The sequence below is a fragment of the Tympanuchus pallidicinctus genome, unplaced genomic scaffold (assembly GCF_026119805.1).
Source record: "Tympanuchus pallidicinctus isolate F22 unplaced genomic scaffold, pur_lepc_1.0 scaffold5, whole genome shotgun sequence".
NCBI classification, from domain to species: Eukaryota; Metazoa; Chordata; class Aves; order Galliformes; family Phasianidae; genus Tympanuchus; species Tympanuchus pallidicinctus.
The window spans coordinates 64730010-64757980 of NW_026294769.1; the positions used below are offsets into that span (position 1 = coordinate 64730010).

General features: G+C 38.6%; 1 protein-coding gene across 1 annotated transcript; it reads left to right on the forward strand.

Moving 5' to 3' along the window:
- Window positions 1-1165: 1165 nt before the first annotated feature.
- On the forward strand, window positions 1166-27971 carry FAM91A1 (family with sequence similarity 91 member A1). The gene is made up of 25 exons (XM_052703784.1): window positions 1166-1377; window positions 3521-3605; window positions 4121-4272; window positions 5461-5518; window positions 6695-6762; window positions 7598-7711; window positions 9448-9538; window positions 10794-10856; window positions 11865-11971; window positions 12756-12794; window positions 12915-13027; window positions 13986-14104; window positions 14511-14623; window positions 14818-14904; window positions 15671-15803; window positions 16494-16642; window positions 17168-17302; window positions 19095-19208; window positions 19818-19890; window positions 20561-20710; window positions 22181-22288; window positions 22492-22615; window positions 23711-23780; window positions 24855-25040; window positions 26187-27971. Exons 1-25 carry the CDS (start codon window positions 1306-1308, stop codon window positions 26199-26201), a joined length of 2538 nt encoding a protein of 845 aa, XP_052559744.1. The 5' UTR covers window positions 1166-1305; the 3' UTR covers window positions 26202-27971.

Below are 27971 nucleotides of genomic sequence, written 5' to 3' on the forward strand. Positions count from 1 at the left end.
CTGACTACCAGAATTTTTAGCTTGTGAATTTTTGTACCTGATTTAATAAAATAGTTACTATGTCCTGGTGCCACTAACAAGAGAATTTACTTCAGAACCATCCATGAAAAAATTATCCTGCCCTTCTGTGGGGTGTGTCCAATTACCGATACCAAAAACAAACAGACAGTACCAGCCAAAGTCCTGCACCACCTGGTTTATGTAGCAGTGAGCAAGAAGAAGTGCCTTTGTATTAGTATCTCTTCATAGTTCATTTATAAACCAGCGTTGGGTGTGACAGAGAAGTGAAACCTGAGAACTACGGTTTGAAGGATGAGGTCAGTTCCACAGGCTACGATTGCTCTCCTGGACCGAATTACTGAAGAGCTCATCTCACCACCTCCCCAGCTGCTGAGATCTCTGTGGGCAGCACACAGCACATGTGTTGCCTGCGGCAATGTGTCTCTGCACTCACACACAAGTCAGATCCCCGAGACACTAGTGACATCAAAGATGCAGAAATGGGTCTGCAGTTCATTGACATTGACTCAAAGGTAACAGAGCACTGAGTTGCTCTCCGTTTTGGTCCCCTTTCACCTGTCACCATGGCCTGAAGGTTCCCACCAAGCTTTCAATTGTTTTTACTTACTTATCAAATAATCTACTAAAACACTGCATAGCGTTAGAAACAGTTCTTCCTCATTTGTAATTTGCTGATAGTAAGAAAATGCTTTTGCACATGAAGTTGGCACTGATTTTGACTGATAACATTCAGCATGACTAATAAAAACTTAACTGCTAAGAGAAGGCACTCCCTGACCACACCAAGCCACTGGCTCAATGCCCAGCAGGATGGTGCAGCAGGCACTCAGGTCCTCAGGATTTCATGCCCAGGCTTTGCAGACCCTACACAATCAGCTGAAATAACCCAGGGCAAAAAGAAGCATTCCTGCTTGTTCCACGTCATGAAACGCTTCTTTCTGCTCCAGATTCTGCCCTGACGTTAAGCAGTCACCAGCATTGGCACAGAGGGACGGCAGGCGGTTGCCAGGGGAGGGAGGGAAGGAGGGACGGAAAGAAGAAAAGAAAGGAACCCGTGCAGGAGCCCGCATAACGCCGCACCCCTTCTCAAACACCGCACATACGCAGCTCCTTCGTGTCCACCGGAAGTGATGCGTGATCACTTCCGGGGCCGTGACGCGGAAGCGGCAGCGGGGGAGCAAGAAGAGGCAGTGGCGGTGGCGGCGAGGGTTAAGAGCAGAGGGGCCCCGGGGCTGGAGCGCCCCCCGGTGGTGGGGCTGTGCGGTGCGCTCGGCTCCCCTCGCCATGAACATCGACGTGGAATTCCACATCCGCCACAACTACCTCTGGGCCCGGCTGCCGGCCAGCGTGAAGCAGGTAGCGCCGGGCGGGCAGCCTCGGCTCCTGGGCGCGGGGAGAGGTGGCGGCTCGGCACGGCCCTGCTCTGCCAACCGGGGGTGGGCGGGCGACCTGGGCTCTCCTGTGGAGAAGGGGATATGGGGTTCTGCTGGAGGGTTGGGGTGTTTATGAGGGGAGAACAGCGTGCAGGGGTGGTTTGGGGGTGTATGTGTGGAGGGGGGCACATAGGAGTGGTGTGGTGCCTATCGGGGGGAGGGGGCTGTTGGGCAGATTGGGATCTCTGTGGAGACAGAAAGATGTGAGCATCTGTATATCCTTTCTTGGGGGCAAGCTGATCCAGCCCAGTGCCATCAGAGAGCAGTGCTGCTCTGTGCTCAGGGAGCTGTGCACTGTGTGGCCCGGGGAAAAAAAACAGCTCATGAAAGTTTGATGTGCTGGGTTTCGCAGGTCCCTCACAGCAGCGCGCAGGTAGTGTGTCAGGCCAAGAGGAAGGCATCCATCTCTGCTCCAAAGCCAAGTTCTGTTTGAAGTGGGTGGGATGGAAAGCAACTCCTGCTCTTGCACAAAGGATGGAGAGGAAGAGTAGTGACTGCAGGCCCTGAATAGTTAACTCCATTGAGTGTCAGGTAGTTCCTCTTACAGAGGAATGTGAATGTTGCATTACATTTACTTGCCCAGCAGAGTGCCATGCTATGTGATTAAGGTGGAAAATACATCATTGTATAATGTGTTATTTTATTTAAAGTAGCTTCTGGGATTCTGTTGTATTTAGTTTTAGAGTAGCCCTTAATATTTTTGTACCAGGAGAAAATACTTCAAAGTTAAGTCAGTTATGGATCCTGTCTGTGAGTGTATTTCTCTTCTCTGATGCTTAGTTCTGCAGTGCATGGGTACTGTGCTTGTTTGTCGGGTATATTCACAGAATTGCAGAGTTTGGAAGGTAGCTCTGGAGGTCTTCTTGTCCAACCCCCATGCTACAGCACGTTCTGAACAGTAGGTTACACAGGAAAGCATCCAGATGGGTCTTGAATTTCTCCAAAGGAGACTCCACAGCCTCTCTCAGCAGCTTGTTCCAGTGCTCTGTACCCTTACAATAAAGAAGTTCTTCCTCATATTTATATGGAACTTCCTGTGTTGCAGTTTTTGACTGTTGCCCTTTATTCTGTCACTGCTCACCGCTGAAAAGAGCCTGGTTCCATCTACTTGATTCCCACACTTGAGATATTTATTAGCAGTGATAGGATTCCTTCTCAGTCTTCTCTTCTTTGAGGTGAACAGATTCAGGTCTCAGCCTCTCTTTAAATGGGAATGCTCCCAGCCTCTAATAATCTTTGTGGCCCTCCGCTGGACTCTCTTCAGCAGTTCCCTATCTTGAACAGGGGAGCACAGAACTGGACACAGTATTCCAGATGTAGCCTCATCAGGGCAGAGTAGAAGGGATCCCCTATATTCAGTAAAGTACTTTTCAATTTAAGTGTATTTTGTAATATGGGCATCAAGTGAGGGAAACAGGCGAAGAAAACCTGCTCACTTTCTAGTTGAGCAGAAGAATAATGTGAAGGATTTTGCAGGACTGGTTTTGAAATAAGGCATTTAAAACATTAACTGAAAGTTCTCTTTTCATCTTGTTTTCGGATAGTGAAGCACTGTATGCCTTAATCTTGTGACCAAAGATCACTTGATTGCGTGCTTGTGGGAAATTACAGCTGAACTTTTTCATTTTATTATAAGCTTCTCAGGTGCCATAGGTGAAACTTTGTGTCATTCACAGTTACTGATTCATGCTGCACTAATTCTAGGTGCTTTTTCAAGGCTGCAAGATGCTGAATGCTTGGTGTAATGCTCAGTGCTTCATGTAACCTAAAAGAATGTTTATAACCTTTGATTTGAAGATGAAAGGCTCCCTTTTTGGTCACAATGGTTCTAGAAAAAGAAATAATATCTAGAAATCACTATTTAATTCACCATCTTCTGTGGAGGGACCCATTTAACTCAAGATACTTTTGACCTCATAGAGGAACTGAAGATACTATCACTATAATGATGTGAGGGACTCATTAAATAACATATGCCTGCATATGCTCCCTTATGAGACACCTTGTGCTGGTTTAACTAAAACAGGTTTTGTGCACGTCAGCTAAAAGGCTTTTCTATTTTTAAGGCTCTTGGAAACTCTCAGAGGGAATATGAAAGGCAGGTTGTACTCTACAGCATCCGCAATCAGTTACGGTATCGGAATAACTTAGGTGAGTAAAGCAGCTAACTTTTAATTGCTGCCCGAATCTTCTCTGTGGAAGATTGTTTTTACTCTAAAACTGTAAGAATTCGTCCTGTTTAAAGGTCCCTCTGTCCCTGAAATACTTCTGAATGATAAAACATCATGAGAAGTCTTCACATCTGAGTCCAGGCTTGTTTGCAGGCTCCCATTTTATTTTGCGCTGACTGCATTCAGTCCTCTTTTACAGTAGATAATAATTTGACTAATTAACAGATCATTTTCCAGAGAGCCTGCATGAGTTGTCTCAATGGGCCACTTCCTGGTAACCTGCAAAGTAAATCTGCTCTGTTCTGATGTGTAATGGCTCTGAAAGTAATTATATTGTATATAGAAATCTCTGGATGCTACATGCCATATAGCCTTCCTTTATCTTGTTTTTAGCTTTCTGTCAATCTCTGTTATAGTCTTTCTTAGTCTTCTGTTGAGACATTTTTTGACTGAACTTGATCTAACAATGCAACTTTTTCTCTTCTTTTCTTGTAGTTAAGCATGTCAAGAAAGATGAACGTAAATATTACGAGGATCTGTTAAAATACAGCCGTGACCACCTGATGTTGTACCCCTACCATTTGTCTGACATAATGGTGAAAGGACTGAGGGTAACACCGTTTTCGTATTACACGGGCATAATGGAGGTGAGTGCAAAACTATGGTGAGAAATGGTGTATTGGGTCCTAGAGATGTCAATGCATGCAAGACAATGTCAGGTGGTTTGTTTGTTTTTGGGTAGGAACTGCTAACAAATTGCAGCTTTTAGATAACTACTTGTATCTGCTGTTTTTTCACCCTTGTACCCCCATAAACCTTTCAAGAACTGGACTTTGTCATGTGGAGTTGGGTGGAACTTGTTTTTAAGCCCATCTTTCTTTTGATTCTTGAGATTTGTGATTCTTCATTTCAAACTGCTTGTGAAAGATATACCCCATTCTGTTTGGTAAATAAAAATTTTGATTGAATACAAAGGGAATTTTGCTTAAAAAAGAAAAAACAAAAAAAACAACACACCCAACTAAACAAGAAAAGAGCAACGTGTTTGTATGGTTGTTTTCTTCTTCAGAAATAGCATTTCACCATATCAAAAGCTATTTCTGTGAGTACTAAAATGGTTCTGTTTTCTGTCAGCTCTCTGGCAACCTTTTTGTTTTCTTTGGATGTCAGAGAGATGAGGGAGAGAAATGTCAAGGGTAAAGGTGAGAAAACTTGTGGGTTGAGATGAAGACAGTTCAATAGGTTAAGCAGAAGCTGCACACGCAAGCAAAGCTAAATAAGGAACTCGTTGGCAGCTTCCCATCAGCAGGCAGATGTTCAGCCATTTCCTGGGGCTCATCATGTGTAATGGTTACTTGGGAAGACAAATGCTGTAGCTTGGTGCATTCTCTCTCCTCTCTTCCTCCTTTCCTGCAGCTTGTGTTGTTGAATACCATGTATGATATCTTCATATGATATCGTCATACAATATGGAACATCTCTTTGGACAGTTTGGGTCAGCTGTCCTGATTCTGTCTCCTCTCAGCCTCTTGTGCACCCCCGCCCCTTCTCTGGGGCAGGCTAAGAAGCTGAGATGTCCTTGAGTCTGTGTAAGCACAGTATTCCACAGTAGCTAAGACACTCATGTATTATCAGCACTGTTTTGATCACAAATCCAAAACATCTTCTACCATGAATAAAATTAATGTTATCCTAGCCAGAATTACTGTACTGACTTTAATAGATTTCTGATTTAATTTCATGTTTGTTTTTTTTTTTTTAAAGGATGAATTTTACATTTGCTTCTCTGAAGCAATGACATTCTTACTGCAATTGAATTTTCTTGTCTTTTTCAGGATATAATGAACAGTGAAAAAAGCTATGATTCATTACCCAACTTTACTGCTGCTGACTGTAAGTATTATCTATCTGCAGTATTGCTTTCAGTGAGTTGGAGTTAAGGACCTTCTGAAAATGAATTAATGGGGCATCTATTTCCTTGAGCACAAATGTGTTAACGAAGGTATAGAAGCATTTATATAGTGGTATTCAAGAAGGTGTGCTCTCCATGCAATGTACTGTCTGTATGATAAGCACAGGAATTGGGCTGATTTAAGTAATACTAGGCATGGTAAAAAACAGCTTCTGTCCTTGCTTGTAGTGCCTTCCTGTTTGTTTGAGCTTCTGGGTGGAAAGTCTTACTGGCTGTTGTGTCATCCAGCTGAGCAGCTGATACTTTCCCACTGTGTGTTTTGGTGTGTGTTGGGCAGAAAGCTTTGGAAAAACTCTGAAAGGCGGTTGGCTCTGCTATGAATTAGCACCAGTGGACAAAGATTTACAAGAAAAGAGATTGTCACTTTGTGATACCCCTAAATGTGCCAGGTAGACTGTCTTGCTTTCTGTTAGACTGTTGTGGGCAAAAGAAGGGCAGGTTATGCATAAGCTCATATTAAACTTGGAGGAGGGCAGAATGATCATCCCTTGACAACTGAGACAGGATGTGGGTTAAAGCTCCTGGGTAGTTTTCCAGTACCTTTTCATAATTTGTTAATGGTTGAAGGCTGGCAGTTAAAGAATTAAATTCTGATTTACTTGAGCAGAGCTAGATCTTAGTCATCTTCCTTAAAGGCTTACATGGTCTTTTGTGCTCTGATTCTTAGTTTACAGAGTTCTAATCAAGTGCACGGTGTGGCAGTAGGGTAGAAAAACACCCTGTTGATCGAAACAGGTACAACTTTAGTTCTCTTGTTTTGAAGCATTGTAATTACCTGTTGGAGTGAAGGCAGAAGAGAAGAGTTGTATTATTCCCTGCTACTCTGTGACTTGAGAGAAACTGGATACTTAAAAATATATATATAGAATGTAAAGTAAATGAATAGGAATAGATTGGGCTTTTTAGATGGACATGGTTTTGGCCAAATTCATAAATTCATTTGGGACTGAGTTTAATTCCTCCAGGTATCCTTTTATTTTGGGAAGAAGGAGTAAATAAAAGTATTAGTTACAAGTAGGTTTGATTCTTTCAAGAAGATTTTATGTATCTTCAGCTTAAACCTTTCCAAGAGAAATAAAACTTTGATTATTTTCCAGGTCTAAGACTTCTTGGTATAGGAAGAAACCAATATATAGATCTAATGAACCAATGTAGATCTTCTAAGGTAAGTTTGTCTTCCGTTTCTTCTTTCTTCCCTCACCTATAGAGCATGATTTGAAAGGAAGGAGTGGTAAAAATTTGTGGGCCTTGTTAGTTTGCTATTATGTGCACTTGATTGAGCACTGCGTAACATACTGCTAATTATTTTCTGTTTCTTAACAACAAAAAAAAAGTACTGAAACCAAAATAGACTAAAGAATGGATATTCAGCATTACTTTAAAAAAAGCCAAAACATAATAACAATCAACAAATACAAGAGTGTCCACCAAAATATGAAGTAGATAGAGTGGATTTAAACGTAGCAACTATACAGTGGAAGAGAATGGAGAATGAGCTATTTAACTGGTAAATGAACAGTGCATTTTAGTTTTTCTTTCTTGTACCGAAATTCACTGTGCTTTCATAGCATCTTTCTTACTGAGAATATGGAATCTTGCTCTTTTAAAGTAAATAAACTGTGTTATTAAAACTGATTTTAAGACTGCTGCATTTATTTTAAGTAGACCAATTGTATACTTGTTTGCTGTTCTTGGACTTGATCTTAATATCTTTAGATAAACTTAGTGACATACAGAATATGGATATATGTGGAGATTACATCTGACAGTATCAGGTGTAAATAATTTTTTTACAACCCAATCTCATATAATTTGAGAGAGGAGGAAGCACATTCTGTTTCTGATCAAGTGTGGGCCTTTACTAAAAGGCAAGGTTAATAGCATTTGTGTGCCCAGTCTAAATATGATGTACTTAAAAATCAGATTAGATAAAGGTAGATGGTTGCCTGCACGTGTGAAGTGCTATTTATTTCTATCTCAAATGGACTGTACCACTGCAGAAATTTTTCAGAAGGAAAACTGCGCGTGATCTGTTACCTGTGAAACCTGTGGAAATTACCATAGAAGCTTGGTGGGTTGTGCAGTCTGGCTACATCACTGAGGATGACATCAAGGTACTTAAGTGCAGCTGGCAGCTCTAATTTTGGTTGAATACACTCATGGTTCCTGAAAACAGACTTCCCTTTGTGTATTCTACACAAAGACTGACTGAAGATTGGAGCTTTTATAACAACTGACATGGAAATAGAGATTGGAACTGGTAGAAGTGGTATCATTCTTTGTTGATATATTCTGCCCTCTTCCTCCTTTGTGCTTTGTGTCACATTCAGTGCTGAGGTTGCTTTGTGTCAGCAGAACTGGGAACTGAAGCGTGTGCTGCTGTGCTTTATAGGGAACAGGCAGCAAAATGTGCCTTCTCAAATTTCATGTTTTAGCTCACATATTGGTTTTGATTAAATCTTCACCTTCAGTGCTAGTGGACCTTATTTGTTACTTCATTTCTGCTCCTTGTATCCCTATTTGTTTCATTTGAAACTTGAAAAACTTGTGAGCTGGCTTAATGTTTTGTCATCATTCTGTTTTCATTTTCACAGTATCCTATTTCATTCTCACAGTTTTTCTACAGTCAGCTACAGTCTCCTGATCTTACAGAATCATAGAATCACTCAGATTGGAAAAGACCTTAAAGATCATTGAGTCCAACCACAACCTAATCAAACTACCCTAACTAACAATCCTCCACTAAATCATGTCCATAAGCACCACATCCAAATGGTTTTCAAACACATCCAGGGATGGTGACTCAACCACCTCCCTGGGGAATCTATTCCAGTGCTTAACAACCCTTTATGTAAAAAAGTTTTTCCTGATATCCAACCTAAACTTACCCTGGCACAACTTGAGGCCATTTCCCCTCGTCCTGTCACCAGTGAGAAGAGACCAACCCTGCTCTTGCTGTAAGCACCTTTCAGATATTGGAAGAGAGCAATAAGGTCTCCCCTCAGCCTTCTTTTCCCCAGACTGAACAGCCCCAGTTCCTTCAATCTCTCCTTGCAGGCCATATTCTCCAAGCCCTTCACAAGCCTTGTTGCCATTCTTTGGACCTGCTCCAGCACCTCAATGTCCTTTCTGTACTGAGGTGCCCAAAGCTGAACACAGTACTCAAGGTGAGGCCTCACCAGTGCCGAGTACAGGGGCAGGATGACTTCCCTAGTCCTGCTCACCACACCATTCCTGCTACAAGCCAGGATGCCATTGGCCTTCTTGGCCACCTGGGCACACTGCTGGCTCATATTCAGCCAACTGCCCATCAGTACACCAAATCTGTATTTAATTCCTTCTCTGTTGGTTTACCTTTTACCTTAGATTGGAGCATAGTCAATGCAGTGATGGAAACTTCCTTTGACTGTTACTGGGAGTATCTTGGACAGTGGTTGTGTACATTCTGACATTCCAAAGTAGTTAACCTGAAGGAAATTGCTTGATATTGAAATTGCCCTCTTTCTAGAATGGTTCTAGTTGTGTGTTTGAACACTTCATTTAGAAGTTTTAAAAAGCAAAGCTAATATACGCTACTGTAAAATACCTATGCAATTCAATACTGTTCCTAGAGCACATGTAACTTTATTTAGGGACAAGAGTAAAAACTTCAGTAAGAAGTGCGGTGAATTCTTCAGTGCAAGCATTTTAATGAAGAACATGGTTACTTTCTGTGTTTTTGTATTACCTGTGACTTATCTGAATGTGAAATGTTCATGTTTTTTTTTTTTTGTTGTTATTATTTTAGCAGTATTATTCGAGTTGCATAGACTCATTTCTGCAACAGACTAACGCAGATTTATTTACTTAGATTTGCACTACATCGGAAAAGTCTGCTATTGATAAGATAATTGATTCAGGTCCTCAGCTTGCTGGTTCACTGGACTTCAATGTAGTTCACAGTAAGTGTTTAATTGGCATTCCTTTTCTGTGTGTAGATATTGCTCAGTAAATTCAGAGAGTGTTGTCTGAAAACTTAGGTATAAAAGAATTGAAGATAGCTAAAGTTTGGGAGGATGTGGAGGGAAATACTCAAGAGCTTGTACAGGCTGCAGTCTTAAATTTTGTGAATAATTTAACAGTGAGATGTTAGGAGGTGTTGCTCTGATATTATTTCATGTAATTTAACACATTCCTTTTTTAGAAACTGATAGTAGGAGCTCAAGAGGGAACAGAGGGTATATGAGAATGAGAGAAACTAAAAAATGACAATAAATAAAAATTGCTGGGAGCTAGAACTTAACTATTTGTTTTTCAAAGAAAGGGTTTTGAAATTTTCTACTATTTGAACACTATCAAAAAATTAAACTTGAGTCTAAGAGGTTGTCTACCTCAAATGTCTGCAAATGTTAATGAAAACTGTGTGCTTCTTCCTACTCCAGTGTTACAGACAAATTGTATTAATCAAGGGAGCACGAATTCATTGACAAATCATCTTTGAGAACTCTGTAAATCATAGCATTGAAGAATGATTTGGTTTGAAAGGGACTTTTAAGATCATCTAGTTCCAACCCCCTTCTTTAGGCAGGGACATCTACCTCTAGACCAAGTTGCTCACAGCCCCATCCAGACTGGCCTTGGATGCTTCCAGGGAGGGGGCATCCACAGCCTTGCTGTGAACACAACCTGTTCCAGTGTCTCACCACCCTCAGTAGAGACTTTCTTCCTGATATCTAGTCTAAATCTAGACTGCTTCCAGTTTAAAACCATTTCTCCTCATCCTGTTGTTCCCTGCCCTTATGAAAAGTCCCTCTCCAGCTTTCCTGTCGGTCCCTTTCCAGGTAGTGGAAGGCTGCCATCAGGTCTCCTCTGAGCTTTCTCTTCTCCAGGCTGAAGAGCCACAGCTCTTTCTACTGAAAGCAATTGGTAGGGTGATGAGACCTCTGGAAAAGCACACGATGACTCAGAAAGTGTTGAGGGAAGTAATTGTAAAGCTCCAGGTATATTGCATCAAACTTCAAGTAAAGAGCTCTGTTATAGGATAACACCTGCTGAATGTTGGATGTGGTTTATTGATTGTGTACTGCAAAATAATGTTGTATAAGCTAATAGGAAATACTGCTTTACATTCTGAACTGAACTGATGGGAAAGTCTACTTGTATCATTAGGACTCTGCAAAATGCTTTTTCTCCAATGATTTGCTTTAATTTATACAGGCTTGTATAACAAGGGATTTATTTACCTTGATGTACCAATATCTGATGACAGCTGTATAGCAGGCAAGTAAATATTTTTGTAGTATAAACCTGCATTTTCTTGGATTTATTTCAGTTGTTATAAAGACATTGGTTTTAAATAGTACGTAGGACTTTCTTCAATTTGAATTCATATCTTTTGATATAAATATCTAGGTAAGTTGATGGTTTTAAAGATCCACAGTACGACATAGGTACCTTCCTGTACATCTGTAATGGAAAGGAATCACAATGTAAAGAAATGTAGCTGCTGTGCTAAAAAGGCTTGAGTTTTTCATTCCTATACAGCTTTTTCTTTTTATTTGACTCAGCTTTTTAAAAATTGTATTTAATAGATATCAGTTCCATCATCCTTTGTTTTGTCACCTCAATTACAGCAGCGCACTGTGTCTGGGCACTAGGTAGGAGCTTAAACTAGTGCAGTGCATGGCTGCCTTTGAACAGTTCGTGCTGTGCTAAGTCTCAAGGGTTTCTGAGTTGTGTAAAGACACACACTGTTGAAACCTGCCCATGCAGAACTCCATGTTGTTACTGTAGTAGAGATCAATTAAGCAAATGCCCTCTAAATTCAAGAAATACTAGCTTTGGCTGCTCCCAAAGGGTGGAGAGGTGGAGCCCAGGGTGGAAGAAGGGTGACTTTGTTGTTGTTGTTGTTGTCATGCCTCAACCCCCACTCACTTTTTTCTTTCACAATTTACTCTCTGTTGGCGTTAGAAAACTGTTTTATGGGCTGAGTGGCTAGAAATTATCTGTAGTGGATGAGCAGGAGTCTGAAAGACAGTGATGCAAAGCAGAGTGGGTTTTTTTAATACTAAAAAAATTTTGGCAACCGTTATTTTCTTAAGGGTTAGGAGAAATTTTAGTGTCATATAAACTCCCTTTAGGTTTTTATTCTTTGAAACTTGAGTAATACAGATACCATTGTAAAATGGTAATACAGGCACCACTGTGTTACTTTAGTTTCTGTTTTATGCAGTTTCAGTTTAAAAAAGAAAATTACCAAGTTGTAATCATGCAAGTAATTCTTTTCAGTGCCACCACTTGAAGGTTTTGTGATGAACAGAGTGCAAGGTGATTATTTTGAAACACTCCTGTACAAGATTTTTGTTTCAATAGATGAACACACTAATGTGGCAGAGGTAAGTAAAACTCACCTTGTGTCTTGGTGATGGGAAAACCATGAAAGGGCCCAAAGCACGCAGGTGAAATACTTAAGGCAGAAGTATGGATAGCTATCAGGGAGTTTTATAAGTATTGTCTGACTTGCAGAGTTTGAGATAAATAGGTTTCCCTAGTATTGAATACAACTTCATTAGTTCTGCAGTAAGATGCACATTCAGTGAAGCAACTCCATCAGCTGGAGTGAATTACATGGGAATAATTTATGCAGTTTATTCTGTACTGGTTAGAATGGGAGTCTGTTTTCCTTCTGTCCCAACTATATTGGTTCTGTTTTGCTAGTGTGAATTAAGAAAAAATAAAAGTAAAAATTTCTGATTGTGAAAACATGCAGGGTGTTGTCTTAAAGTAGGAACCTAACTTTTGCATAAATATTTATGGTTCTAATTCTTTTTTAATAAGGTCTCATTCTCAAACGTGTGGGGAAAAAGTACCTGAAATATACCTTATGAACACACATAGATTTTATTTTCTTCTGTCTTACAATATACATGATTAACCTAAAAATTATACAGTAGAAGATAACCTCATATTTCTTTTGCATGCGTTAAAGTGGAACGATCATGAGACTTCGTCCCATTTTTTTCCCTGTTGCTTTTGGTCAAGACAAAATTGCTTCTACCATTACAGTCTGTATTAAGAAATAAAGAGACAAAACCAGCAAAAAATGCCAAAGCCCAAAAATTGTAGATTACTCTGCATTATTAATTTTGCATTGTTGACTTTTCTTTTTTTTCTTTTTAGCTTGCAAATGTCCTGGAGATTGACTTATCTTTAGTAAAGGTATGTGTGTTGCACTTTGTTATTTGATGTGAAAATCTCAGTCTTGCAGGTTGGCTTGGTGGAGGGGTTTTATGTTGCAATTCCTTATTATGTTTGTGTAATTTTTGTGTGTTTCTTCAGAATGCTGTGTCCATGTATTGTCGATTAGGCTTTGCTCATAAAAAAGGCCAAGTCATAAACTTGGATAACCTTCATCCATCGTGGAAGAATGTTCCTTCAGTGAACAGACTGAAGTAAGTGTTCTTTTACGAAGTGCATTTCTCTTTGAAGAGAAAGCTAGATTTGATTCCTTTTTTATTTTGATTCCTTTTTAGATTTGATTCCTTTTTTTGACTTCTAATTTCACTTGGCTTTCTAATGTGTGTGTGTGTGTGTGTGTGTGTGTGTGTGTGTGTGTGTGTGTGTGTAGTGACATGAATACTTGATTATCTCTCTAATCTGAGGATTAGGGGTGGTAATGTGCCCTTTAAATACTACTTCTGTTGCCATTACTCAGTGGTGGCTTTTTGACTTTTAAGTGCTTCATTACTTTTGAAGCAGACAAGTGTGAGTTGGTTCTGAAGCCACTGGGGAGGAAACAACAGCTCTTACTGTGCTGGTACAGAGATGATGCCTGTTGGTACTGCTTCATGTGATTATGTAGTAAAGCTTGCTTACTTGCTGTGAGGTTGTCTAGTAGTACAGTCGTAGACACTCTTAATCTACATTTATCTGTATAAAATCCTGATAATAGAAAGCAAAGGGTTCTCCAAGTTGGAGTGCCAGTTTACATGATCTAAGCATTGTCAGGTACTTCATTGAATTCAGTTTCTCTTAAGCCACTTAAAGGAGAAGAAAAAAAAACAAAACAACAAAAACCTAAAAAAACAGTTATCATTAATGCTAATTCAGAATGTGAGAACAAAAGGAAGAAGACTGTTCATTGGATTTTTCTTGAACAGTGGTGATTTGATCACTTTTTTTTCAGTTCTGTTATTCAAAACCTGGTATTTTTCAACCCACCGAGTAAACTTTTATGCTGAAGCAAAAGCAGGACTCTGAGAGCCATCAAGCTGGACTGATTTAGGGCTCAGAAACATTGAAAGGAATGTGTTGGACATGCCTGTGCATGGAATACTAGCACTGGAAGGCAAAAATATTTCTCTGGTGCTGCAGTGACTGATAGTTGTGGATTTTAATTCACGTTAATAGGAGTACTTTGGATCCTCAGAAGATGCTGCTTTCGTGGGACAGTGGGGAAAACAGAAGTCCTGTACAGGAAGCTGGGTCTTCAGCCACAGATACAGACACAAACAGTCAAGATGATCCAGGTTAGCATGACCAATGAATCTAATACATTAGGAACAATTACTTTATAGCACTGTAGGCTGTAAAGGGGTTTATAAACAAATGAAATGTAAAATCTGTGGGTTTTTTTTTTTTTTTTAATAAATTATACTGGGGGGAGGTGATGTCTAAGTCTTGGTTTATTCAGCCTCATTGTTAGAACGTAAGGTATTTTGCTCATCTATGTTATCAATATTAGCTGATGCCAAGATACCAATACATGAATGATCAACGTTGATTATTCAGCACTGATCAGGGAATTCTGTTGCACTCAGCGTGACATTAACTAAGGCTTTTTGATTATTTTAAATAGTTGTATGACTTGATGTTTTCGTTTTTAAATTAAATGTAATCATGTTTGTTTGTTCTTTTTTCCTTGTTCTTTATTAGCTGAAACAGCCAGTGTGAGCAGCCTGAATCTGTCCAGCGGACACACAAAGCGTATTGCCTTCCTGTTTGATTCTACCCTCACTGCCTTTCTAATGATGGGAAATCTTTCACCAGTATGTCCAAATTGTTCAGTGTATTACACTAAGACTCAACATGTAGAGTTTGAAGATGTTTTACTTCCATATAACACAGCTATAATTATTTTTAAAACTTACATTGTTGTGGCTAAGAAACACTTGCTTAATAACATTTTTGCTTGCCTGTTCTCTTTTCAAAGAACTAAAACAGTTTTGTTTTATTATTCCAGAACTTGAAAAGTCATGCGGTCACTATGTTTGAAGTAGGGAAACTGTCAGATGAGTCCCTTGACAGTTTCTTGGTGGAGCTGGAGAAGGTAATCTGTTGCATGTGTGGCCGAATGTTTTCTCAGCACTAGTGTAAAGGGACAAAAAGCCTTCAGTATTTTCATTTTGTAAGTCTGCTCTAAGAGCCTCGTTTAACAATAGAGTGATATGAATGCTCCTCATCATACCAAACCTAAGTGCTTCAGTTAATTGTTGATTATTGACAGTATCCATGCTGCAAGGGGCTTTGTGGAACATACTATGCATGTATGTGAACGTGTAGAATGTCTGGTAAGCAGATTGAATTAAAGAACTACATTTACCCAGGTCTGTGTGTACATGCATCTGTGTTATGGCTTGTTTGTTAAATAACATCTTACTAAAAAGTGATTTGCAATATTTTTGAAAATCTGCATATCGTTTTTTTAGAAAAACTTGGCTGTTATATTCTAGTATGTTTAACTAATCCACCTTTTAAAGATAATTCTAGAAGGACAACTTCAGAATTACATCAGAGGGCTGTGCTGTTAATTGCAGCATTCTTTTACACCAGTCAGGAGTGCTGGAAATTTAAATCTTTTTGCTTGAAAACTGAGGCATGATTCAGATTTATAGATGTCCTTATGTCCTTTTTGACAATTTGACTAACGTGACAAAGGCTCGCTTTTCATTTAACAGTTGCTGTGTATAACCTTCGGGGTTGTTATGCAGTAAAAACCTTTCAAATGATAACTTGTTGATTTTTTTCCTATTGCGTTATTAATGCTTGTGCAAACAATATGCCATCTATGTGCCTTTATTTTGCTTCTTGTTTAGGTTCAAAGCACAGGTGAAGGGGAGGCACAGCGATACTTTGATCACGCACTTACACTGAGAAACACAATACTGTTTTTACGGCATAATAAAGACTTAGGGGCACAAGCTGTACAGCCTGACCAACCAACTAACGGTACTGTGAACTGTTCTGAGGAAATATTTTGTGTGTTTTTACTTATCTGCCATGTACTCAGCTGTATCAGAAGGCAATCAGTGCCTTGTTTGATTGAAAGTATTCTGAACCCAAAAAAACATTGCTTCATCCTTTGAGTTTGTGGTACTGAGTTTTGTTGAATGACAGATTTGGTGCACAGGCTTGGGCTTAATGTCCAAAGATTATGCTTAATGGTAATGGTGGCAAGACGAGCTGAAATTGAGGAAGGGTTTGGTTTTATATTGTGTGCTTCTGAAGGCTGTAATAAGGGAAGTAATCCTTTTATTCAAGTGGAATTTTCTATTTAAAAACAAAACAAAACATTTTCTGTACTAGGAAAATGAGTGTATTCTTTCTAATGAAGATAAATATTTGTAAAATCTTGCTTAACTTTTCTTTTAGTAAATGTGTGTAATTGTAATAATGTGCTTTGCTTTTCTGGGATCGGTTAGTCAGTGAGGACAAAGTTGTAACTCTGCCAGGGAATCCTGTATTACTTGAACTGCTGAAATTACTGGGATTAACTTGAATAAGTCTGTATGTAACTTAAAACTTTGTTTTGGAAAATACTGTATTAATGGCTTAGAGGGCGGAATGGAAAATCTGAAATCATGCTTTAGCTTTTATGTTCCATTCCAAATAATTAAGAATCTTACATTCTCATCACAGGATTTCCCTTGGATCTCTTACGATGTGAGAGTTTGCTTGGCTTGGATCCAGCTACCTGCAGTAGAGTTCTCAACAAAAATTATACCCTACTGGTTTCCATGGCACCACTCACCAATGAAATTCGACCTATTAGTAGCTGTACACCCCAGGTGAAAAAATACTAGGGGAAAAAACAGTATGTAGTAATAGAAATAGTTTTGTAGCTTTGTTTTTGTGCATGTCTGCTGTGTGTCTCTTCTGAAGAGCTGTAGTTATTACATTCTAATATAAATACATAAATACTATAAATACATTATATAGTGTTACAATTACTCTTAAAAAAATATTTATTGAGTAAAATGTGTTATGAGCAATGTACCTTTCAAGTAGGGTTAACCACAGGTTTTTTTCTTCTTGAACTTGTGCTGATATAAATTACTATCAAGAGAGAAAGTACCTAGAATATCATGGGATAATAAAATAGTTGGGGTTAGAAGGTACCTTTAAGATCATGTAGTTCCAGCCCCACTACAAATATCATCTCTCCTTAGTGAATTAACACATTTTTGTACTCCTTCCTATGCTGCAGAACTAGCTTTATGTTTCTTTAAAACTATCAATTATTAAATTATATCTGTACATGTAAGAATTGCAATAACAGGCTCTATTTTTTTTTTTCTGAATAATCTCTTCAGCATATTGGACCTGCAATACCAGAAGTCAGTTCAGTTTGGTTCAAACTGTATATTTACCACATAACTGGACAAGGACCACCCTCTCTATTGCTCTCTAAAGGAACACGTCTTCGAAAACTTCCAGATATTTTTCAGGTAGTATAAGTACAGATTGATTTTTCTCTCCCTTCTCTTAATGTTTCAAAGATGTGCTGTGTACTAAAGAATTCACACACAGTTGTAATCTGAGGTATAATCAAGTAGCTATTGTAGCTTTCCTAGGAACAAGTTTTATGTAGTATAAAATCATAGTCGTTTGAGTTGGAAGGAACTCTTGGAGGTCATCTAATCCAACTCCTCTGCTATGAACAGGGACACCTACAGCTAGAGCAGGTTGCTCAAAGTCCTGTCCTGCCCAACCTCGGATGTTTCCAGGAGCATCTACCACCTCTCTGAACAGCCTATTCCTATACTCTTAATGTAAAAAAAAAAACAAACCAACTTCTTTCTTATATTCAGTCTTTATCTCCACTCTTTTAGTTTGAAATCACTTCCCATTGTCATAGCACAACAGGCCCTGCTGAAGTGTCTGTGTCCTTTCTTATAACTTCCCTTTAGATATTGAAAGCCTGCTATCAGGTCTCCTTGGAGCCTTCTTTGCTCCAGGTTGAACATTCCCAGCTCTTGGTATGTCCAGTTCAAGCTTGAAAGACTTCAGATGCTGCTTTTTCCTGTTCTGGCCCTCAGAGGGACTTGTGTCCCATGAAGGAGTATTGTTAGGTATTTGGTAGCCTTGGCAAACCTAGCTGGGAGTGACATGGCAACTTTTAAACTTGGCAGAACCAAAAAATTGTGGTTTCTATTAACTTTAATCGACACACATCAGACACATAGCAGTGTTTGTGTCTCACTGATTACAGCAAGGTTCACAAAGTAGTCTTGTTCATATTTATAATCGGAGGGTGATCTCTACAATTTGCAACTCTTAATTCAGATAGACACTTGAGCTGAGCATACTGCAGTAGTGTGGAGGTGTTCAGAGAGCAATGCGTATTCTTAGTACCCACATAAGCAGTTATCTCTGGCTCTTGGATTTGTAGATGTAGATTCCATTCCTCCAGCCTCTTTCATATATCTTCTCTTCCTCTTCATGTCCTTTACTTCTATTTCTATGACTTGTTTTAAAATAAAAGGATTGAATGAACCAAGACATACACAGCAGAAAGCATTCCATAAGGCTTCTAAGAGCTTGACTGAAACTTTGTCAGTAACTTAAACTGATGGTAAATAAGTGATGTATTTTCATTAATAAAAAACATTCAGTGTAGTTGCCTTGGAACATTTCCAAAGTGACCTGTGTTTTCAGAGAGCTGATGGGTCTGTTTTTCCTCTACTGTTTGATTTCATGTCCTACATTATCACTAACTTGTTGGAGCCCTTCTCTGTACTGATGCAAATGCTTCTCTCCTGCTTTTATTTTGCTATGTCATCTTGAGAAACTGTTGAGACATTTCTGAAACTCCTACAGACATTTTCAGTCTTGAAATCTGGAAGTTTGTCAGTGTTTTTGCCTTCCTGTCCCTTCCCTTTGGATGGCTACTCTGGGATTGATATATATTGTTGCTTTCTTTTGACAGTGTTAGCATTTAGATTTATTTGGAATTATTTTCATCTCATATTTGTTAGACTGCTGCGAGGCCCACCTAGTCCTATAGGGACGGTTGACAGATACATTCTACTCAAACTACCATCTTAACTTTGAGATTGGCAAACTTCTGTCCTTACCAGAAATGTGAGCATGAGTGATCCTTGGTAGAAAGTATAATGCTATAGAGTTGTAATCTGCAGTAACTTCAGAATTGTAGCAGCATGCTATTAGCCTAACTGCAGCATTTCACTTTGTGCTTGGATAGTCCATTACTGCTGTACATAACCTTCTGTCTTCTAGGGTTATGATCGCTTACTTATAACATCTTGGGGTCACGACCCAGGAGTGGTTCCTACTTCAAATGTGCTCACAATGTTGAATGATGCTTTAACGCATTCAGCTGTTCTAATTCAGGTATGGAATACCTTCTGTAAATGATGAAAACATATATACGTATGTATATTATATATATACATATATAATTTTGGGTAAAACTGTTGCATCAAAGAGTAGATTAAGAATGTAGGAGACCTATGCTTTTGTTGGGAGCTGAAAAATGTTTAACTTTAGCCATTGCTGGTGTGGTTTAGAGGGGATAAAGACTGTCGATGCATATGTAATATGCATTATTGCATTATGAGCAAATATTAAGAATTTTGCTCAATGAAAATGAGATGAGGATTTATAGAAGCTTTGAGGGTATAGTAAACTGAAATGAAAATGAATAATCCATGAGTCTTTTGGATGTTAGTGATGTATAAGGTAACTGACAGTATGAATTATTCAAGAAACTGCTCCTCTTCAATGAAGCTTAACTAATTATCTTCATTCACGTGCATTTTAGGGGGAAGAGGATGGGTATCTTATTCAATCTATTTATTTTGAGAGCGTTAATATAGAAATGTTTCTATGTTTGTTTCACCAATGTGACTGGTGGCCTTTAAAAAAAGAGCATGATTAGGACTAAGCTAAGCTGATGAGTACATTTTTTTTGGTGCCTAATGTGATTTTCTTGATGTTCAGGGGCATGGTATGCATGGAATGGGAGAAACTGTGCATATACCTTTTCCATTTGATGAAGCTGAGCAGCAGGGAGGTAACTTTATATAATGTAAACTTTGTGCCACCATATTGAATGCTACCTTGTGCAGCAAAGTTGCAAAAATAATACTTCTTCCTAGTACAACTGAGTTTAAAAAGCAGAAATTAACTTTCTGATGTACTCCTTGGTGACAGGAGGCTTTGGATTGGCCATAAGCTTTCTAGCTTAGAGTTTGAGGAAAACTGCAGATTTGCAGATATGAAACCTAGTATTATTTAGGCTACTAGAAATAAAGCTAATTTCATAGTCTAATTTTTATTATGCTCAAAATGGATTGCCTTTTATGTATGTTCCCTCTGGTATGTCTGCTTGTAAACTCAAAAAAATCTAGGATTAAGAAGTCAATGTTGAAACTCCTTGTTGCCCTCTAGTACTGTTCTATAATTCTTCAGAATATCAGATCTGTGGAAGTTCTTGTATTGGATTTTTCTTACGAGACTGTGACACTGAGAGAGTTGGATGTTGTTTTTTCTTAGCTGAACCTAGCCATCGACAGCTGTCTTCTTCAGTGTTACCCCACGTCCTCCCATATTATCGCTAATCTGTAGCAGTATGGAGACAAAAAAAAATCTAGATAAAAGCCAGTTTGACTAGACATGAACTATATGGCTTTGGAGGAGGTTTTCGCTAAAGTAAACTGGGAGGTGTGTTTCCTTTCTTCTAGACTTCTCTCGTGTGAACATGGGCATTCATTCAGCTTTAAAGATATTGAGAAACAAGGTAGACTTGCAGCATTTTTGTGGCTATGTCACTATGCTGAATCCTACAAGTCGACAAGCTAACAGGAAGCTGAGTGATGCTTCTGATGGAAGAGGTTAGTTATCAGTATTTTTTTTGTGTGTGTGTGTGTTCTGTTAATTTACAGTTACTTCAGCAAAGTTGAGCAAAGGATTAAACTCAATGTGGATTTCTGCATGATATGGTATCACAGAATGGTTTGGGTTGAAAGGGACCATTATGATCACCTAGTTCCAACCTCCTGCTATAGGCAGGGACACCTCCCTCTAGACCAGGTTGCTCACAGCCCCATCCAGCCTGGCCTTGAATGCTTCCAGGGAGGGGGCATCCACAGCCTCACTGGGCAACCTGTTCCAGTGTCTCAGCATCCCCACAGTGAAGACTTTCTTCCTAATATCTAGTCTAAATCTACCCTCTGCCAGCTTAAAAACATTTCCCCTCATTTTGCTGCTACCTGCCCTTCTAAAAAGTTCCTCCTCAGCTTTCTTATAAGATCCCTTCCAGATACTGGAAGGCTGCTACAGGGTCCCCTTGGAGCCTTCTCTTCTCCAGGCTGAAGAGCCCCAGCTCTCCCAGTCTGTGTTGGATATCATCCAATATAGAGAGAAACCCCATTTAAATCTGCTGTCAGTAGGCTTACTTCCTAATTGCCCGTTGAGCCTAAATTAGCAAATACAAACTGAAAATCATTGGACTAAAATAACTGGCAGAAGGGGGAAGAAATCATTTCAAAACATTAAAATGTAAGTTGTGCTGTTTTCATATGCCAGAACTTAATCTTTTGTAAGTGTGCTGAAGATCCCTAAGTAGCTCTAAAGTCCTAAGATCAGTAAGACTCTATATTTCTCTGTAATATTTCTTCCAGTTTAATAGTTATGTAGGTTGCTCCAAAAGTAGTACCTCCTATTTATTTCCATGGAAACAAAGACCATGATAGCACTATGTGATAGAGAACATTTTTAGCTATAAAACACTGGTGGTTTTTTTTTTGTTTGTTTTGTTTTGTTTTTTGTTTTTTCAACATAATCACCACCATTAGCTATGTATTTTTGACAGTGATCAGCAAGAGCCTGCATGCTGCCCATGTAAAAATCTGCAGCAGAGGATGTAATGCATTGTTGTCACTGCTGTAATGCACCACTCACCACCTCACTGTGCTCACATCCACTGTTTGGCCTCTGTAAACATTCAGAAGGAATCTATAAACATCAATGGGTGCCATTTTTTACTCATATAGGGGTTCAATCCCACACCATTGCTTCATATGTACTTTCATGTCAGACATTGCTTTGTCAGACTGTTCCTCTGCTGCCATCTGCTGTAATGCTACAAAATTAACAGAATGTGGGTGTGAAGATTCAACTCTGCTGAATCACCAACATCTGCCTCTGATGATGTGGGCCAACGTAATAAAATAGGAGGCATTATTTTCAGAGCAGCTTTCCTGTATAGCTTTTGGGCAAAACTTGTGTGAAGTTCCTTACATCAGTTGGTAATTAAACATATACTCATCTAAATGTTTATGTAAGGATTATTTTACCTCCAGGGGATGCTGATCTAGCATCAGGATCTGATGTAAACGGGAGTACAGAGTCATTTGAGATGGTAATAGAAGAAACATCAATGGATTCTGCAATCAAGCAAAGCCTTGAAGGTAAAACTATGACAAATGTTTTGTACTAAACATTCCCTATCTAATAAGAATTCAGATTCTCTTAGATCTTTGAGCAGTTGAGTAAATGAGCTGCCTCAGAAAAGCATGAATTGTCCTTTAGATCTGAGAGAATGGATTTGACCTGACAGAATTGGGTCTGGGATCAATATTTGCTGTCTCTTTTTTTTTTTTTTTGTCTTTAGTACCCACATCAGAACTGGATTGGGTTCCTCTGGAATTATGCTTTGGCATTCCTCTCTTCAGCTCTGAGTTGAATCAGAAAGTCTGCAGAAAAATTGCCACTCATGGATTATGTAGAAAAGAAAGGTGAGCTTTATTTTACCAGATGCAGGTTTAATAGTTGTGTTATGTCCACAGTTCCTGCAAAACGATTTGGGTATCTACAGCTTGATGACAAATGGACCAGAACCAGTTTAAGTTTCATAGCGATCCTAATTGAAGTGTGTAAGGTGATGGTGTCAAGCTTTTTTGACTCAAGGGTACCAACTGTAATGTTAATGCCTAGTGAACCTTAGGCCACTGGAAAAAAAAAGAAAAAAAAAAAAGAGTAGGCTTACTTTTCACTTTGTTCTTGCAAGGTAGAAAATAAATTCTTTTTGGAAGCTATGTGAACATAAGGAAAGTTTAGCATGCCTTCCTGGCCTACCACAGACTTCTTTTCTTCACCACCTGACCCCCCCCCCCCCCCCCCCCAAAAAAAAAAAAAACACCAAAAAAACTCTCTTAATAGTGATTGGATGTAAAATGCATTTGGTTTTGATAGAAATTTTCTTTGATTTTGGCATTTTATTTCCTAAGCTTAGTGCTGCCTTATGATCAAGATAACTTCTGCTTTTGACAGTAGCTTTTCTTTATGAAAGATTATTCACCCAGCAATGTACTTTGGTTTTCTTTGTTTGTTTGTTTGTTTTTCTCCAGGATGTGGTTCTGGAAGCTAAATAAAAGGCTGCTTGAAAACATAGCTTACGGATTTTATTGTAGCAGCTTTTAACAGTGTATCACTTACCTGCTTCTGAAATCCACAATAATGTTCTTTATAAGAAGAAAACATATTACAGTCTAATTTATTAATGTATTTTATGTGAAATAATATTTTTTTTCAACTGTAGTATTTCCATTTTAACACAATAGATCAGGAAAACAGCATTTAGCTGGTTGGATTCACAAGCACATGTGATGATTTGAGTACCTCATCAGTGCTAATGTTATTGTCAAGCTTCCTGTCTGAAAGCTTTTTATTTTGTCATGTAATGCCTGGTACTACAAAAGAAATTTTTGAGCAGTTTACCGTGATAATTCTTTACTAGATTAAATTGGGGCACCTTGGAAGGTTGGGAATTTCTGGCATGTATTTTGATTTTCTGTATTTGTACATAAATTCTTCTCTTTCACTTTTTACAGCCTTCAAAAACTGTTACATTCCAGTAGAAAGCTGTCCTTGCAGGTCCTTAATTTTGTTCATTCATTCCAGGTAAGGAGGAGTAACCAACAAGTAAATAATTCTGCTATGTGATGTTCTTTGCTCTCCTTTGTTATTCCTTGCTGAATAGGAACGTGTGTGTGGTGTTTGTTTTTTGTTTGTTTTTTTCTTTTTGTTCTTTTCTTACCCTCCTGTAAGTGGCCACTGCATTAAGTGCTGTAAAATTCAAATTCTACCCTTCCCTGATGATGAATGAGTATAAATGTGTAAAGTACAGATGCTGGGGGAAGGGCAAGGGCAGAAAGGGGGACCTTGTGTAGCAAGAGAGGAGAAATGCTTGCTCCACAGCCTCCTATGGTTCTGCATGGAAATACATGCTAGCAAGATGTGTCCACATATGACATGGAATCTACTTAGTTGCTTATGCTTTGATACATTTGTCTAAAATTCTATCCTTTCAGTACAGCAAGAAACTTGCAGGTTACTTTTCCTAGGTAGTGTTACAGATGGTGTGATCCTGAAACCCTTTCTTCTTGAGAATGTTGGAGGTTTCCAGAAGTTTGAAGCCATTGAAACCATCCAAGTCTCAAGTGCCTTCTTCCTAACCTTTTAGAGTCTGTCTCTGGGATGCACTTTTTATACCGATGATTATCTGTACAGGGAGGGGAAAAATACTGAAGTTACTTTTTTAAGCTGAGCAACCAAACTTATGGGAAATATGTCTACTCATACTATGATCAAGTCAGTGCTTCTGAATATATCTATATACACCTCCTAGCACCGTATGAGATTGTGGCAGTGCTTAACACACTCAGACTGATGTGAGAGCTGTCCTGAAGATTTCACAGCTGCATATTCACTTCACTAGATCTTCCCTTAATTTTTAAGTCTCAGCCCTCCATGAAGGCTTCTTGGAACATAAATATGTGCACACAGATGTAACCGAGGCAACTGTGTGCCTATTTCATGCCTTCCTTTGTTCTACTTTTACTTGCATAATGATTTGGATTAAGCACACTTCAGGAATACTAATTTTGCTGATTGGAATAGCTTGTTATATTCTACCTATTAAATCCTTCATTATTTCTCTTGCTTTTAAGACAGTTTTCTAATTTTTGTTTTTAGGAAAGTACTTCAACACTGGATCAGCTCCATGATGCTGGTTGTTCAAGTTCAATTTTGCAGCCAACTTCTGCAGATATGGGTGTTCCACTTCCTGCCAAGAATCTCATGTTCAAAGAAGGTGTATTATCTGAATGGAATGGACGGTCCCCTTCCTCGGTTTTTATTTCAACCACTTCTAAGGAACAGGTCAAATAGAGATTCTCACACATTGATCACTCTATGCCTTTCTTCTATTATGGTTATTTTATAGTGCCAACCACTAAGAAGTGTACTGTTGCTGCAGCATAACCCATGTAAAAGTAGTGTTACAAAAACGTGCTGTGTTGCAGTATTGGGGAATTGCTTAAACTGTCTAGAACTTGTTACTCATTACTGCGTATCTTGCTGCAACAGAGAGCTTTTTAGCTGTCAGCACTATTTTTATCTTGAGACAATCTTTCTTTTATAACTAACCATGCTGTTTGTAGGCTTTCTGATGATTGTTAAATTTCTATGCCGTCACCACAGAATTGCAATAGTAGTTTTCTATGTTCGTTACTCAGACATAAATTCTGTTTAGTTTTGTACTGTAATACTGAAAGCCTTTCTGTATAAAGGTAGGAGATTTGGCTCTTCCTCTAAAAGCTCAGTGATACCAACTGTTTAAAAAATGTATCATGGTGATACGGAGCATTAAGAATTGTTGAATTATGAAGTTCACCCTAATACTGTGGCCTTGACAGATCAGCACAGTAGGAAATTTGATGCTTTCAGGGTCTATGTTAGAGCCGGCTTTAAGCCCTGTTGATGACTAAGGCCATTTTGAAGATGGATGGTGTGCTTTCATCTCTGGTAAAATTCAGTGAAGATGTGGAATTGTGGGAAGGCTGAAGGGGTTGGCCCTCTCTGTAGAGTTCTTTATAATAACGGATTTGTCTTACTCTGTATGAAAAGGGGAGATGGAGATTTGGGACACGCTGGGAGTTGGTTCCACCTTGTTATCTGACATTGCTGATGATTGCTGTGAGAAATCTCTTGACGTTGTAAGTTGACTTCAAGGTAGATAACTAGATATGTTCTGTTGGTTAATATTTGAAAGAGAAGATCTCTTAATTTTTTTCATGACTGTCCTTAGCAAAGGAAGATAGCAGCAGAAGTTGTGTAGGCAGAGACTTCTCTGAACCTATTTTCTTTTCAACCATTAGCTGTTCGTTCTGACAAACGTTAACAGCGCACTGTTTCATCTAAAATAATGTTCTGGCTCTATTTGTAGGGGATGATATTGATTTCATTTTGTTTATATTGGGCATTAACAACTTCTTTCCAGCTTAAATAAAAGTGTGTTCCTTTTAGCACACAAGGAAATGAGATGTGGAATACTAAAGCATCCAGGTGACTAAGAACTCTGCCAGCTCTCTTCTTTGCTGGAACTGCCTTGCTATAAATAATGTCAAAATAGGACAACCATCCTGTCTTTACTAGCCTGCGTTACGTAATGGACCAAGAATCTGTGGCGTTGATGATGCTGGAAAATAACAAGGAGAAAAATGACAACGTTTGGGTTTGTATCCTGTTCTTTGTAGCTGTAAGAAAACATATAACAAGTTTGAAAAGGGAAAATGTACCACAATAGAATAATGCAGCGACTGCAGCTGACACTGTGAAAGTCCCTTTATTTTCTCCTTGGCATTATATACATTCCTGATGTGTAAGTGTGGGACGTGTGCTTTAAGAACTGGAAGTCTGTAGTACTACAGTTTGCTCATTGCTGCTCTTTTCTTTTTATGTATATTTTTACATCTGTTGTGTTATGTATTTTACCAACATCAACTGAATTTAGTGTTCTGCATGAATTACAGAGCTAGATTACAGAAAATTATTTACACTACAGTTACTTTTGTACTGGAAGTGCTTATTTTTTCATAGTCTTTTTTTAAGTTGTTTTTCCCTCAAAGGAATTGAAGAGGAACTGAATGTCAGTCTGCTAGAAATTGCAGAGAATATAGGTTTACTGTGAGTTGTTATGTGAAGATTAATTCAAAATCGAGCTGTAGGGGAACTAAGCAGTAGATGATGATTTACACTTTCAGTACCATAGACAATACTTTCAGTGCTACAGTGAACTGTAATAGATGAGCTAGTTTGGCATACTGTATTAAATTTTGCCATGCACAATGTCTATACAAGCACAGAATTGATGACAGTACAAGTTAATCTGCTGTGTGAAAGTCTAAGAATGGATTAAATTTTCTGTTCTCCTCACTGCCTACTCTTCAGTGTTACTGAGTGAAGGATGTTACTAGGTTCTAAATAAAAATAGTCTGCTCTTCAGAGTTGTTTAATACCCACAAATCTTGCTGTTAATGGTGAAAATTCCAGATATATTGGCAATTCTTAGAAATCAAACTACTATAATTTAGGAGCTTCAACACTAGTTTAGAGCTTGAATGTTCAAGTCTTCATATTTGAAGTTTACTGAATAGATTGCAACCAAAGAAGTCCACAAAATACCTGAAACTCTACTACGGCTCCAGTGCTTGGGATGGTCCAGAGACTCAAAGTATGTGATTTTTGTTTTAAATGTGGTGTAAAAAATAAGGTCTCCAAGATCTTCATACCAAAAGAATCTATTTTATATCGTATCGCAAATAAAGTCTAATGAAATCAGTTTCTTTTTTTCAGGCAGTTTTATTGAAAGTCGATGAAAAATCTCACGCATTATAACATTGCAAGTTGTTTGAAGTTTGTCTTCACAACATCAATTTTTAACTTGAGAAGTTGGCTTTGTGCTCTGGCACAACCCAAGTAGTGGTTATTCCAGATGAGTGTACATGGAGAGCTTCAAGAGCCAACTAGAAAGTGTGTGTTATTTGTTCTCAGATTTCTGATCATGATATATTATTTCTTGTTTTTCTTTTTTTCTTTTCCACCATTGTTCTCAGATCTTCCTTTTGCTTGTACAGTATTCTTGATGGTTTGTATTTCGAAGGTTTTTAAAGTATGGCTGTAACTGAATACAGTTGAATTCTTCTGGTGTGACATTCTTAACATTATACATTGAAATGTACAGTCTGTGTTCAATTAAATTATTGGCACATGTAACAATTGTTTACAAATAAACTGCCGTAGGTAAAACCA